General features: G+C 44.8%; 1 protein-coding gene across 2 annotated transcripts in view; it reads left to right on the top strand.

Annotated features, from left to right (window-relative positions):
- dlgap3 (discs, large homolog-associated protein 3) overlaps nt 1-13454 on the top strand; it is a 109033-nt gene that overhangs the window by 89727 nt on the left and 5852 nt on the right. For both annotated transcript variants that reach the window (XM_084031966.1, XM_084031965.1), the window contains exons 3-6: nt 3594-4765; nt 10703-10914; nt 11818-11920; nt 12037-12253. In XM_084031966.1, coding sequence (XP_083888092.1) covers nt 3695-4765; nt 10703-10914; nt 11818-11920; nt 12037-12253 — 1603 coding nt within the window. In that variant the 5' untranslated portion in view covers nt 3594-3694. The remainder of the gene's footprint in view (nt 1-3593; nt 4766-10702; nt 10915-11817; nt 11921-12036; nt 12254-13454) is intronic.

The raw sequence follows: 13454 nt of genomic DNA, 5'->3' as shown, positions 1-13454 counted from the left end.
TCTCTTATTGTTTGACATAACATTCCACTTCATATTGTCAAATTGTCATATCTGGACGTGACCACGCTGCAGCCTCGTTCATTGTGTCTGCAGTCAAACAAAGCCAGTGTTCGGGGCACACAATACCCACTGCCTTGCAGCGTTAGCCCTTTTTCAATAAAGCCAAGTCTGTGGCTGTCTTGTCCAAATGATTGTCTGCTATTGTCTCCCACCTCGGTAGCAACTAAAACCATATTTAAAGTCATAATTTATGACATTGTATATATGTTGGAGGAACAGGGTCTTGGCTTTGCACAGTCATTTCTTGGGGTTTATGTTGGTTATCACGGTGACAACGCGGCTCTAGGAAGTTAGCACACAAAGTACCCCTTGTTTCCCATCTTTGAGTTAAGCTAAGCTAATCGACTGCCTGGGGTAGCTTCATATTCACCACACAGACAGACCTTCCTATCTAACTCTTGGCAATTTTGCTTTGTTATGAAATTCATTAAATATCAGAGATTGATAAGATTAGATGTCTGTTCTCTGGATGTGGCAGCTTTTACCATCAGCTGGTTCATTCACGCTTCACAGACTTGTTCATACAGCTGTGTGGCAGTTTTCATAAACATCTTTAATGGAATTTATGAACTATCCTAGAAAATGTCCTTTAAGTGAGGAATAATGTATATTAATATACATTTATAATTTTGTGTATTGCAGCTGTTGAATTTACAGTAACGCCCTTTGACCCACAACTCACAGAGATGGCAGAGAGCGGGCAGACTCAGCTGTTAGCAAAGTGGGTCAGAGCAGCTGGCATGATCGCATGAATATTTAAAATGAAGCAGCTCCAGACTGAAGCCTCTGTAACAATCACGTTGATGCCAAGCAGTGTTAAACAATGACAGCATGTTATACAGCTCCAACTCCCTACTGAGCAGCTACAGATTATTTCGGCGTGCACAGAGAGGAGGAGGGGGGAAGTTGTCCAAAGATGAATGGAAGTATAGAGAGAAAACAAAAGAGGAGGGCGAAAGGGAAGGATGTAGGTATGCTTGAATCAAACGAACGTTCAGATTGTGATTTGCAGAGATCTCTAGACTCACGAAGCACCCATTATTTGGTGTATAAAATGTGTATACATAATACTGTAATACCTCAATCATCTAACGAGAAATGAAGAGGAGGCAGCACCAATGGATGACAGATAGATCAGTTGGAGCCAAGAAATGAAGAATGGAAACAAACTTTGTAATTTACCCAATGCAGAGGAGTGCTGACAGGCAGAGAGCCAGACGGACTGACAGGTTAAAAAGGAAAAAAAGAGGAGAGCAAAGGGAGGGAGAGACATGACTGGAGGATGGATAGAAGTAGGTCAGGAGGAGAGACTGAGAGGAGAGGGAGAGATGGATAGAAGGAAGGAAATAAAGGAGAAGGACAACGTCTTGTACACCTCGTCTCCCTTTTCTTTCGGCTGTCTGCACAGGGGTGTGTGTTTTTTTAATAAATGTGTGCACATTAGGGCATGTGCGGCGTGTCACTGTGACTGACAGCTCCCAGCCAGCAGTCTGCTCCAAAAGCCAAAGTCTTCATATTAAACAGAACATGGTTTAATTTACTCCTCCAGGCAGAGCAGCAGCACTGCTCACTTTGCTAGTTGTCGGTTTATGAAAAGGGACACAATATCCAGCATACATAGATTTTTGAAGCATTTCAAAACTATTTGTGTTTTCCAAAAGAGGATTCATATATTTTTGGGCATATTTATGAAAACTGTTTCTAAATTTCAGCCGTCTGAAATGGCTTTTCCCATGACCGCGGTTGACTGACATGTAGTGTTTTTTCGGAGACACACTTTAAACGTCAGCGTGTACCAGCCCTGCGAACGAGAGTCGGCGGCGTACACCCAGGTGCCACGGCTGTCAGAAACGTGTCCACGGTGGGACGCTGACTCGGCGAGGCCCGTCGTCACGGCTACACCAATGACACGGCTGGATGTTGGTGAGCTTCCTGGGTGGCAGCTCTCATTCAGCCAATCAAGGCAAACAGGCCACGCTCTATTTAATGATTATCTCAGCATCTGTCCCCCATCTCTCCTCTCTGTGTGAAAGCAGACAAACACGAGCGCAGATAGACTTGCAGCGAATACTATTCCATCCAGCCGAGGGGCTTTGATTCTGCCTTTCATCGAGTAATTTAATCTCGGTTTAATCAAATCCAGAAGTGACGGTAAACGCTTGTGTGCATTATAAACAAGCTGTGTGCCCTTGATTCATTATATAGTTCGCGGTGAATATGGTTAATAGAGGATGAGATTACAGCAGCAATTAATGCCAGTCCCATAATATGCATGATTACCGCATTAGGAATGTAATCTCAGTTGTTATCCATGTGCTGAAAAGAAGAGCAATGCAAAGATAGGCACTTTCCATTCGGTTTACTTTTACTCACAGCAACCAGAGTGTGTGCGTGATGAGGTTCACATCGTGCCTCAGCGCTGCTGCTGCTCGGCAAGTTGCATTGATTTCATTTCCTGCCTTTGTTTTGTGAAGAAGACCCCACGTTTATTCTTTTTGAGGCAACGGCAGGGCTGCTTTCTGCCTGGTCTCAGGGCAGGGCTGCTTTCTGCCTGGTCTCCAGGATGTTGTGAATGGTATTATTGTTCAGCTGGTAAACTCAAACAGTCGATTCACTCTGTAATTGATAGCATAGAAGGGTTGAATTTGCTTGGAAGCTCGTCGCCCCTCTCTATCTCCCCTGCATTAGGATGCAGGTGATCAATAAATGCACTGTTTTCCTCTGCTGTAAATCATGTGAATGCTTTGAGACTCCCCGCGGGCATGGGTGGAGGAAAAAAAGGGACGGGCAACAAGGAGCGCTGGACTGATGAATGTAATGATAAATAGGAGAGAGGAGAAAGAGGTGCTGAATGGGAGAGCGGAGCAGAAACTGAAGAGACAACACAAGAAAAGAATCAAGGCTAATAATCTTGAATTTATCCGCCCAGCAGCCTTTGAGATGAATGAGGAGAAAAGAGCTGTCTGTGGCCCCTTATTGCAGCCTGCGGGATGAATGCTCACTATTGCACTGTTTGTCTTTGGTTGGGTAAAAAAGAAGGGCAACATCAATAAAATTGTTAATCAGAATCAGAAAAACACATTGTTTTCACTTTCAATTCAGCAAGCAACTTGACAGAAGAGAGAAAATAATCTGGACACCAATCTGCAAGATCCATTTATTTTTGTTGATGAATTACACTGCACCTCCCACCTTTGAATCTCACAAAATCAAAAAAGTTATTTATAGCTGAAACACTTAATCATATTGTTTAAAGGATGATACCCCTGCTTTTGTACATTATAGCTAATGTATTCCCATGTGTACGTTGTTTCGAAAGCTTGAAATCTCAGCAGCGATTGAGGTAACAGAAGTAATCGCCTACTCATCATCCATGTAATAAGAAAGTAAAATATTACTGATTGCAAGACTGAACACTTGATTCAATTATTTGATAAGATTCCAATTTTTCTTTTTCTTTTCGTAAATACAGTGTGTTTACGCCTGTGTCTCCGGATACAAGAGCTAAATTGTTATTCTTTTTGTGCCTCCAGGTGAGACCGGTGCAGCCCTGTCGCGCCCACAGCGCCCCCTTTCGGCCCGGACGGCCCACCACGCCCCGGCGCCTGTGAAAGGGTACCATGTCAGCCGTAGCATGTCCCAGCATTCCTCCGGTGGTGGCGGAGGAGGCCCCTGCCACTGCCCGCCTGAGGACTGTGATGGTCTGGGCAGAGAATACTATCAGGGCCACGGCGATGGCCACTATTACCCCCCAGGAGGTCCGGCTGAAGCCCTGGCGCTGGAGAGGCACCATTCCCACTCCCACTCCCACAGCCACTCTGGAGGGGGAACCTTCCCCCGCTCCCACCCGAGCCAGCACCCACCTCTCCAGTCTTTTGACTCTTGCGAAGAGTGCCTGTCGTCAGGGCATGGAGGGAAGATGCACCGCATTCCTCCGAACCTGATTGACCAGTTCGAGAAGCAGGTACCCTTTCATCCGGATGGCTTCCACACACTGCAGTACCAGCGCACCGCCAGTGGGGGTGCTGAGCCGCGAAGCGAGAGCCCCTCACGTATCCGCCACCTGGTCAACTCTGTGCAGCGACTCTTTGCAAAGTCCCATTCCCTGGAGGCACCAACCAAACGGGAATACAACGGCACGAGAGGAGGCGGGGATTACCGTGGCGAGAGAGGAGGGGGCCACAGAAGCGGAGGGGAAGATGGCGGAGGCCACTATTCGGGTCACCAGCCTCGCTCTACCAGGAGGAGCAAGTCTCGAGAGCGTAGCAAGAGTGGAGACTCGCGTCACGAGTCGGGGAGACGCCACCGCAGCAGGACAGCAGGCTGGTGGAGCTCTGACGATAACCTGGATAGCGACAGCAGCTTCCTGGTTAGTGGGGGCAGACGGGGGTATCCCAGCGGACACGAGAGCCTGGATGCAGCAATCCAGGAGCTCACGATGAAGAGGCCTAAGGAGCGTGGTGGCAGTGGTGGCGGTGGGCCAGGGAACGCAGAGTGTATGGCCTGTACCACTATGGCTCTGACTGGGAATGAAGGAGGGGGACAGCACGGGCACCATGGACACTCCTTGAAAAGGAGCACCTGGTCAGCCATGACAGTGAGTCAGGCCAGAGAGGTGTACCCTTCCAGCAGGGGAGGGAGCTACGAGAAAGCCCTGGTGCCCATGGAGAGCAAACTGAAGGAAAGGACCTTCCACTATCTGCAGGTGTGTCTCCACTTGCATGTCAACCATTGATTATATGTCTGCCTTTTTGTGTGCACATAAGGAATATAGTATGCGAGGACGTTGTTTGCTGCTCAATGCTGACCTGTCTTATGCTCCATGCAGGGTATCCCTTAGCTCCAGTTTGCACACGTTCCAATCGTAACTCAAACTGGTATGCAAGTTCCACCTGTTTTTGAACATCCATACATTCATTTAAAAACTACAAGAGCATTCAGGCCAAGGCTTATCTTGCTATGTTGATGAAAGGGAGAAATGATTTGTGTAACGGTCCTGTGTTTCAGATCTGCTTGCTATACCCTTCCACCAAGTTTCATGAAAATCCAGCCAGTAACCTTTCTGTTATTCTGCTGACAAACAAAGATAACCAAAAACCCTTTTGTCGGAGGACATGCTATGGTTCATCCAATCACCTGCCACCTTTTTCAAACTTCCCAGTGATGGGTTCTCAGATGGTTGGGTGTAACAAACCATCACATTTTGTTGTCATTTTGTGTCCCAACATTCCTCTGGGACACTGGTGCTCTGTTACAGGTATTTTCTGTGTTAAAATCCCTTTTGCCCACAGGCTAAACACAATGATTTTATAATTTCATTTAAAAAGGTGTAAAACAAAATATAAGATGTGCAACATGAAACACTGAGCAGAGGAGCAACGTTCAAAGGGGAAAATGTACACCAAAGACTGGCTTGGTATTTTGCTGTGAATCAGAAAACAGTGTCACCCACGCAGATATTTAATGTCTGTCTACTTGTTCCAGTTGCCACCATCAATCTCAGAATCCAACATATGCATTCCTCCCCTTCTTTCATTTTTTTATATATATGAATTCCGTAATATAAAAAGTGAATGGCTCTTAAAGTGTACCTACAAAGTCAGGCACAAGAGTGCACACACACACACACACCTCCAGCTGTGCTGAGGTAGAACTGCCATGCAGGCTGTGTTTCTACGGAAACAGCAGGTAGCCACAAGAGTCCCTGGTGTTTTTCCAACTCTCATCCTTTAGACACAGCTGAGGTCTGCTGATAGAGGAGACAGGGAGATGCAGGGTTGCGTGTGTTCGTGCTTTCAAAGGACACACAATTTGCCGCTCTGCCTGAGGCTACCATCAAATTCACACCTAAGGACACAAAATTAACTTTCCCACTTCGGCTTTTAACATATCTCCACGCGTCACTTGCAGTCTTGTGAGAAGGGGCGCAGTGTTGAGGGGGGTCATGCAGGGGTGGAGGGAATTTTGTGCTGCACTGAAGTCAGCCAGATTGATCCATGGCTTCGGAGCAGGCAGCTTCCTGGGACAGCAGCACAGGTGCCATATTGAAACAACAGCTTCAAAAAGAAGCCTTGTTCTCTGGGAACAAAATACACAACATTTGCTGCCAGACACGTGTAGTGAAGATAAAACATCATGCATTCAACAATTGACTTTTAAAGTGGCTATAAGACTCCAAATGCTAATAATTCTCCCACGTACATGAATGAAATGTCAGATTTGAAAAATAAATGTTTTGAAGGGATTATGAACGCAAAGAAAACTTGCACAGCATGCTTTTTTCCCCACACAGTAGATTTTAAAACCAATTAAAATATGCCATGACTGCTCCTTCATGCCAGAAACCAAAACCGCAGCAAGCTTAGATTAACATGTACATACAAGTCCGCACTAGGTCATTGTTTTTGCTGCACAAAAGGGAAGCAGCTTGAAGATAAAAGATATACAAAAATAAATATATAATAAAAAAAAAATCTTCTCAAGTCTGAATTGCTGTGGACAGAGTGAAAGGGACATGTTCAAGGTTTTCTCCCGTGGTGTCAAGGCCAATCACGACGTGTGGCGTCAGAACCCGGTGCTCTCCATTCCCTAAGCCTCTCCCTACGCCTCAGCCTGTGTCCGATAGATAAGGAATGATAAAAACCGGAATATGGAGCAAGAGTGAAATGAAGACAGAAACAGCCACGGAGAGAGAGAGAGACAAAGATAGAGAGAGGAGGTACAAGGTAGAGAGATGCAAAGATAGCAAGCTTAGGGATAGAAAAGAGATAAAGGAGGTGATGGTAGACAAGGGGCAAAGCAAGAGGACAGAAGGAGCAGAATGGGGAAATGAGAGAGATAGTAGAAGGCCAGGGGGATCGGGAGATTAGGCTGAATCGTCATTTAAGTGATGACCTTAAAAAAACACACTCAGCTGGATGCCAAACCCTGGGGGTCTTGACTGTGTGTGTGTGTGTGTGTGTGTGTGTGTGTGTGTGTCTGAACAAGTGTAGGTGTTTTTATTTGGTCGCATGGTTGAGTTACAGCATTTGCAAAGACTGAAAGTTCTGCACAAGCAGCTGTTGTTACACCACTTCCTGTTTGATGGTGTGTAAAGCTTTCATCGTACTGGAAAAGAAGTACTGGAAAAGAAATGGGATCAAATGGTGCACACGCATTTACATATCGAGTGGTCCGTCACAATAATAGAGCGCTCCGTACAAGGTTGATGGGCATTCACATCCGCTATGATGCTAATTAAACCTGCACTTGTCAGTGTTTACATGAACAATGGATCAAATGAATGTGTGATGTGGAAGGCATCATTTGTAGCAACAAATCCACTGAAAACCTTCAACCCTGCAGTTCCCATCAGTGCTCCAGAGCTTTGTAGCCTCTTTTAGCTACGCCACCTGACCAGCACTAAACGACACACAAATTTAGCAACCAACATCCAGATTATGTCGGCATATTTATTCACAACATAAGGGACTGTTATTTATTTTAAGACCCACCGGAGGGATTTTTGGACCTCTGATCCCTTTATGCACAACCCTTTATGCCTTTAACATGACCCTGCAAACGACATGGCAGAATTAATATGACCCCCCTGGACAATTTCTCAACTGAATATGTCACATCACAAATATTGATTTACGAATTAATATAGTTGAACATCAGGTGAAGAACATCTGCTCCAGTCGCAAAAACTCGCCGACTGTGCGAATGTGATAGTTAATAGTCGTATAATGACTGCCCCGTCATAAGAGCACTACTAGATCTGACTGATTAAATAAATGTCATAAGTGTGCTGATAGCTCAGTGGTAGAGTTACCACCCCATGTACTGAGGCTCCCTGCAGCGGTCCCGGGATCGTCTTTTAAAGCATGTCGTCCCTCTCTCTCGCCCTATAACTCTCACGCTGTCCTCCCGCAATAAAAGGCCAAAAATATAACTTTCAATAATTAATGTGTTGCTGAGATGTATTTTTATACTATATTTAAATGTTGCTGTTTTCATGACAAAAGCTAAAAGACTAAAAATTGTTGGATGACCCACCCCTCAACAAAGATTATTAAGATATAAACTGCCCATTTTCCTCCAGTGGTCCATTCCATAAATACTGAATGATCCCTAAGAAGAAAAAAAAAGGTGAAAGTCATGCAAAGATAGATTAATGATGTCCAAAAATGTCGGTAGCAAGCAAAACCAAAACCGCAGCAACACAATAAATGACAGGTAACTGCCCACCTTTCTGCAGCAGATTTTTTATTTCTGAATAAGCACCTTCAGTGTAAATGAAGAACAGTCCAGTCTAAAACTACGCAGAAACATTGAGAGCACAAGCACTCGCACGAAAACCCAAAGGCATTTCATTTGTGTTAAAGCTGAAGCCAAACAGTCTGCCAGACGTGTGCTGCTGGCAGGGAAACATCAAACCAGAAGCTATTGTTTCCTGCTCTCAAAAACTCCTCAACATTCACCATGGCTTCAGAAATACAGTTCAGTTTTGTCTGCCCAACAACTACCCAAGTGAATAGACAAAGCCAGATTACAACTCCTACTCGCAGCATGCTGAGCTTCGACAACCCCAACAAAGCCAAAACCATCACCGCAGTCCCGCCCTCTCAAACACTTAAGTAGTAACTAATCAAATCCCCCAAGGTCTTCAGGTGGTGTGCCTACTTCAGCCCTCAAGGCCCGGTAAAGTAGTCAAAATGTGGACGTGTCATCCGAGACAACTGCAATAACCACTTTCATCAGCACAGCCAAAGGGAATCCGCTCTTTAGACTAACAGGGACAGAACTCAGTGCCACAAAATCACCAGCATAACATCCTGGCGACACACACAGCCCTCAAAACCAATCAGTGACTCGTCATTCAGTACAGCTGCTCACATTAACCCAAACAGCAACACAGCCGGTCTACTTCACTCGTGCACATCTCCCAAACAACCACATTGTGCAACTCATTCACAAAAACAAGGCACACAGCCTACGAGGCAATGCTGTGGGAAGTCAGTAATAAGTCATGTAAGCATGTGTGGTTGGTTGAAAATGTTTGCAGCAAACAAAACCAAAACGTCAGCATGGAACAAGAGGGATGATAAGAAAAGTGAGAGCTTTTATATCAGCAACGACCACATCCGACACAGGTGTTGTTCATGAGGCTGACGACCCTCCGGCCTGCAAAACAAAGAAGAATCAGCAGGTAAAAAGGACACAGCGACATCTAGTGGACTGGAGGAGTCCTCATATTGGCTTTTCATCTAGCAGGATAAAAAGCCAAATATTGTACTCAGGAGCAATCGAAACAGAGATAGTGAACGTTTGACTTGCATGTGTCAGGTGGCCAGAAACACAACTCCGAAACACTGCTAATATTAGCCCTTTGTCTGCTGGATATGTAAAGGCAACTGCTTGCTAACATATTCGCAACTCTTTTTAGATTTTCACTTCGTCCCGCTGCCCCCGAAATGGCCACAAATAGCAACCAATGCAGCTTTAAAGTGAGGAGCTGTGATGTGTTTCATTGTCTCCCTTAGGTGTCTCGCTCTCTGCTTTTAATAAGTCAGGTTCCCCACAAATGGAACGCTTTGGAATATTATTGAATATTATTGAATTTGTAGCATTGTAATGAGTTAATGAAACATTTTGACTTATCAAAAGACATGTTTATGTGACGGCCACTGTAGGAAGCTGTCGATGTAATTGTTTTTTTGTTGTTTTTTTGTTTCCCGTCGTTGTTTATAAAATCTCTATGCGTTAGTCTGCCTTCTTGATTTCTTGTTGTGTCTGTGCTCCTGTGTGTGTGTGTGTTTTTTTTATTAATTTGGTTTTCTCGTTAGTCTCACATTCATCTGCCCATCTATCTTCCTGCTTAATCTGTCATCCGTCTCTCTCTCTCTCTCTCTCTCTCTCTCTCTCTCTCTCTCTCTCTCTCTCTCTCTCTCTCTCTCACTCTCTCTCCACCTTTTTTGTCCATTCAATAGTTTGCTCTCTGTCTGCTTACGCCTTTACGCCTGTTTCTCCTTCTCTGTGTCAGTGTTTCTCCAGCTGTCAGAGTTTCACTCTCTCTGTAAGTCCCTTTTGTCTCTCGCTGTCTTTCTCTACCATCATCTTTCCTATGTAGGTGCATGTGTGTGTGTGTGTGTGTGTGTGTGTGTGTGTGTGTGTGTGTGTGTGTGTGTGTGTGTGTGAGCATGCTTCAGCTGTCTGTGTGGCCGTGTGGGCTCTATACTGGGAGCACATGTGCCAAGACAGTAGGTCTGATTCATCACTCTCCTTCTGTTCGGGTGTGAAATATCTTTCGGTGGTGAAATATATTTCCGTTTGAGAAGTCCTTTGACTTTAATAGCAGATATTTTAGAAGGAGCTGCCAACAGTGCAGTGACAACATCTTCAATATCTCAACACTAATTAATTCACACTGTGATCCGTTGCTTTTCCCTTAACAGTTGGTGTGGAAGAAAAAATGCATTCTTATTTTGGAAGTAATTTTAATTGTTTAACCCATTTACAGAAAATCTTACTAAAACCAACTGACCATGTGCATACAGTTGCAAACTTACACTTGCCGTGTGTTGCAGATTACTCCTCCCCTGTCCTTTTAATACGTATCTATGACGATGTGAATGCTCTAGTGAACATGATTGTGTCTCAGGTTCCGTCAGAAGACTGGGGTGGGGGATACGGTGGCGGTGCAACAGACAGCGCCGGGGAGATTCCATGCCGTCGCATGCGGAGCGGCAGCTACATCAAGGCCATGGGCGACGATGACAGTGCTGACTCGGACACCAGCCCGAAAGCCTCGCCCAAGTCCACCCTGGTCGCCCAGAGGGATGCCTTCCGACGATCCATCAGCATGGATCAAAGGTCACATGTCCCAAACGTTTATATAAATGTTGAAAGACCCTTCAGCTATATGCATGCTGTTCTGCCGAAGCAATGTTCATACCCCCTCCAGCGTTCAGGGCTTTATTATGTGATGTTGGCGGTAGTTAGATTACTGAGCATTTGCTCCATTCAAAATCATTTTGTCATGGAATGTTGTTAAAACATGCCTTTAATATCCTTTCATTTTTAGTTTAGTATTGCCTTTCTATGATGTTGAGGCCCTCCAAAAGCTCCTACATTTCCGAGGATCGTTCATTAGTCACTCCCTGCTTTACATGGCCATGACTTGCCAACTCCACACAGTCAGTGTGTAATACAAACCACACGTGTAGTCTTTAAACTGGGATAATAAACCCTGATGACATCATCTGGGTATTTTCTTCACTTTACAGAGCTCTCCACGCAGTCACAGGGTTTATACAACTGTAATCACAGGCTGAGTAAAACGAGTAAACACTGGGGGAGTGGCAGATATCAGTAAAGTTGAGATGAGGATATGGTCACTATATGTGAAAATATTATTGCCCATCACTAGAGCAAACATTAAAAAAAATCCAATCTTTCATCACCTAAGCCATAGTCCATTAACCATTATTTAAAAAAGAAATAGAAGAGCTATGTGCATATAGTATACACAATAGAGGCTACTTCTATTTCGGCTCCTTGGGAACTCCGGCAGACTTAACTGCACTTATTCTTAGGAAAAATATGTTTACTCAAATGGTTGCCATGTTTTCCAAGATAAACAAATGACAAAAATAGCACAGTTGAAGATGTTTAGGGGCAGATTAAGTAAGAAATAACGTTTGTGCCGGCATGCAGTGTTGTTGCTACAGTGAGTCATCACCGTTGCTGATTCTGTGTATTTTTTGTTTGATGCAGGTATTCGTGTAAGCAGTGTACAGACACTTACGTCAACAGCAGAACTACACCCAAAACTCAAACCCGCTCTCGTAGCTACACCCGCTCTCTGACCAGCTCACAGGTAACAATGTGGTTCATTTATAGTATTATTATTATTATTATTATTATTCATAGGTCTTGCGGGGATGTGGAATTTAAGTTTTCTTAACAGTAACGTGTTTCTCTCTCGTCGTTCAGCTGGGGGACGCGTTGAACCGTCAGTTCGAGGCGGTGTGCGAGACTATGTTCGGGGAGGTGGAGTCTCAAGCCGTCGAGGCCTTGGACCTTCCAGGTGTGTTCCGCACTCGCAGCCACAGCTACGTCCGAGCCATCCAGGCCGGCTGTTCCCAGGACGACGACTGCCTCTCTGTCTTCTCCATGTCGGGCCCCCAGGGAAGCATCAAGGCTGGGGCCGGTGAGTGCGCGCATGTGTGTGTGTGTGTGTGTGTGGGTGTGGTTTGGCGCTCCAATAAATACGAGTCTGCCGTGTGTTACTCTGTTGTGTGGTTGCCTTTTTTTATGTGGTGGCAACCTAGTGGGAGACACAGTTGGACAGCCCGTGTGAGACGGAATTTTATGACAGCTTGTGTCTGCTTACTTCGACAAAAAGACATTTATGCACACACACACACACACACACACACACAAACACACACCACTGCAATCCCTACACTCTCATTCATTGCACAGCTGCTTGCATTGTGTGCATCCATTTTTAATTTGTAACCTTGAACTTCTTCTGTCTTCCTTTAATCTCTACAATCTCACCTTTTCAATCATTCGGCAGCACTCTCCTTGTGTTTGTGTGTGTGTGTGTGTGTGTGTGTGTGTCTGTGTGTGTGTATGCTATAAGCACAGACCGGTATACGGTATTGTGCATGCTCTTTGTTCTCTGCATCTCATCTCTCCCATCACCCTCCGCGGTGTCATCGCAGGTTTCTCAGGCTCAATAATAGGTACAGGAATGCTCGTAATTATGATGATACCTTCGTGTCTCCAGCTGCTTCTTTCTCTCCGTCTATCCGTCTACAGTATGTCTCTTACTAATGTCTCTCTCTCGTGCCTTCGTTGCCTCACTCCTTATTTGAAATATGTTTTCATTTTGTCTTCACTCCTGATCTATTTTTGTTTTGTTTTATCTTTGCAATCATGCTTTTACCCAAACCTTATACAGTTAACCTGCAGGAATTTGAGAACGTGTGTGTGTGTGTACAGGAGACTGCAGAGCCACTAGAGTGCTTTGCAGGAATCAAGTGTCTAAGCTTAGACCAGCAAATCCCCCCTGATATTTATTAAAGCCTCTGTGAAGTGTTATATACATCAAATACAACCACACATGCGCAGTTCACATATCCAAGATACATACACCTACATGCATGCTCCCGTACTAGAGCTTAGAGCTTCATGGTCAGATCCTAAACTGTGAAGGTGGTTGGTGTTGAAGATGCTTTGATCCTTTATTCACTGGAAATTAACTTTGTGTGTGTGTGCATGGAGGACTAGAAATTATCTGGACTCCTCATGTTAATACTTCTCTCAGGAAATTGCTTTATATTCCAAAGAAGCAGAGTTAAAGGAAGAGGTTTTCTATTGTCACTTCTGTCTTTTTATACAAA

The sequence above is a fragment of the Eutrigla gurnardus genome, assembly GCF_963514095.1.
Source record: "Eutrigla gurnardus genome assembly, chromosome: 17".
In the NCBI taxonomy this organism is placed as follows: domain Eukaryota; kingdom Metazoa; phylum Chordata; class Actinopteri; order Perciformes; family Triglidae; genus Eutrigla; species Eutrigla gurnardus.
The sequence above is the reverse complement of the archived record's forward strand: the minus strand, read 5'-3'. Positions and strand labels throughout refer to the sequence as shown.